This window comes from Lontra canadensis, unplaced genomic scaffold (assembly GCF_010015895.1).
Source record: "Lontra canadensis isolate GAN:19392208 unplaced genomic scaffold, GSC_riverotter_1.0 scaffold47, whole genome shotgun sequence".
NCBI lineage: Eukaryota > Metazoa > Chordata > Mammalia > Carnivora > Mustelidae > Lontra > Lontra canadensis.
In genome coordinates, this window is record NW_022631041.1 from 11,828,843 (window position 1) to 11,829,785 (window position 943).

Below are 943 nucleotides of genomic sequence, written 5' to 3' on the forward strand. Positions count from 1 at the left end.
GGTTTGTTTTAAAAAAGAAAGGAGAGGTGCCTGGATGGCTCAGTGGGTTAAAGCCTCTGCCTTCTGCTCAGGTCATGATCCCAGGGTCCTGGGATTGAGCCCCACATCAGAGTCTCTGCTCGGCAGGGAGCCTGCTTCCTCCTCTCTCTCTGCCTGACTCTCTGCCTACTTGTGATCTCTGTCTGTCAAATAAATGAATAAAATCTTTAAAAAAAGGTAAATAAAAAGAAAGGAGAACTCTGTGGTAGAGTTGACTTCAGAGATGGCAGCAGCGTTGGTGTCTTCTGTGAGGAAAAGTCAGAGTTCCAACTTTCCTCTCAGCTTGGGGGGTTTTCAGAGGGGATGGTCGCTGTGTCAGAAAAAATGCAGCTAGTAGACTTGGGTCTCTTGGAGGAAGACGGTGAGTTCAAGGAGTTCCCTGGGCTGGTTTAGATGAAGATGAAGGTTCAAATGTCTGGGAGGATGATTGGGATGAAGACAATGTAGATGATAACTTCTCCAATCAGGAGCTGAATTACAGAAACTTGGTTATAAGATGGAGACCTCTTAGCATTCAGAAGAGCAACCTAAACTTGAGCTGTTTACTAAATTCTAGGACAGAAAACCCAGGATGGGACACTTAAAAAAATATGTTTATTTCATTGCCTGCTTGGATTTATGTTTTTGTAACACACACATGCACACACACCACACACACACACACACACACACACACACACAGTTTTGCTCTTTTAAAAAAAAGGAGAAAAATATTCTGGGGGAATTTTGAAAATAACTTTTTTGTTACTTGACACATTGGTATTTACCTGATAATTATGCTTGTTTTTGTAAAGATTCACTAATGAGTTAATATGTGTCTGCATTGGTATCTTTATGCCTTCATTCATTTGACAAATATTTGAGTGTCTGCCATGAACCAGGTACAGTTCTAAGTGCTAATGAT

The 943-nt window shown here is 41.1% G+C and overlaps 1 protein-coding gene across 1 annotated transcript; it reads left to right on the forward strand.

Annotated features, from left to right (window-relative positions):
- Nucleotides 1-292: 292 nt before the first annotated feature.
- Nucleotides 293-659, forward strand: SEM1 (SEM1 26S proteasome complex subunit). The gene is given in 3 exon segments (XM_032873014.1): nt 293-415; nt 418-504; nt 507-659. Coding segments are annotated over 3 exon segments (204 nt in total). The 5' UTR covers nt 293-342; the 3' UTR covers nt 551-659.
- The last annotated feature ends 284 nt before the right edge of the window (nt 660-943 follow it).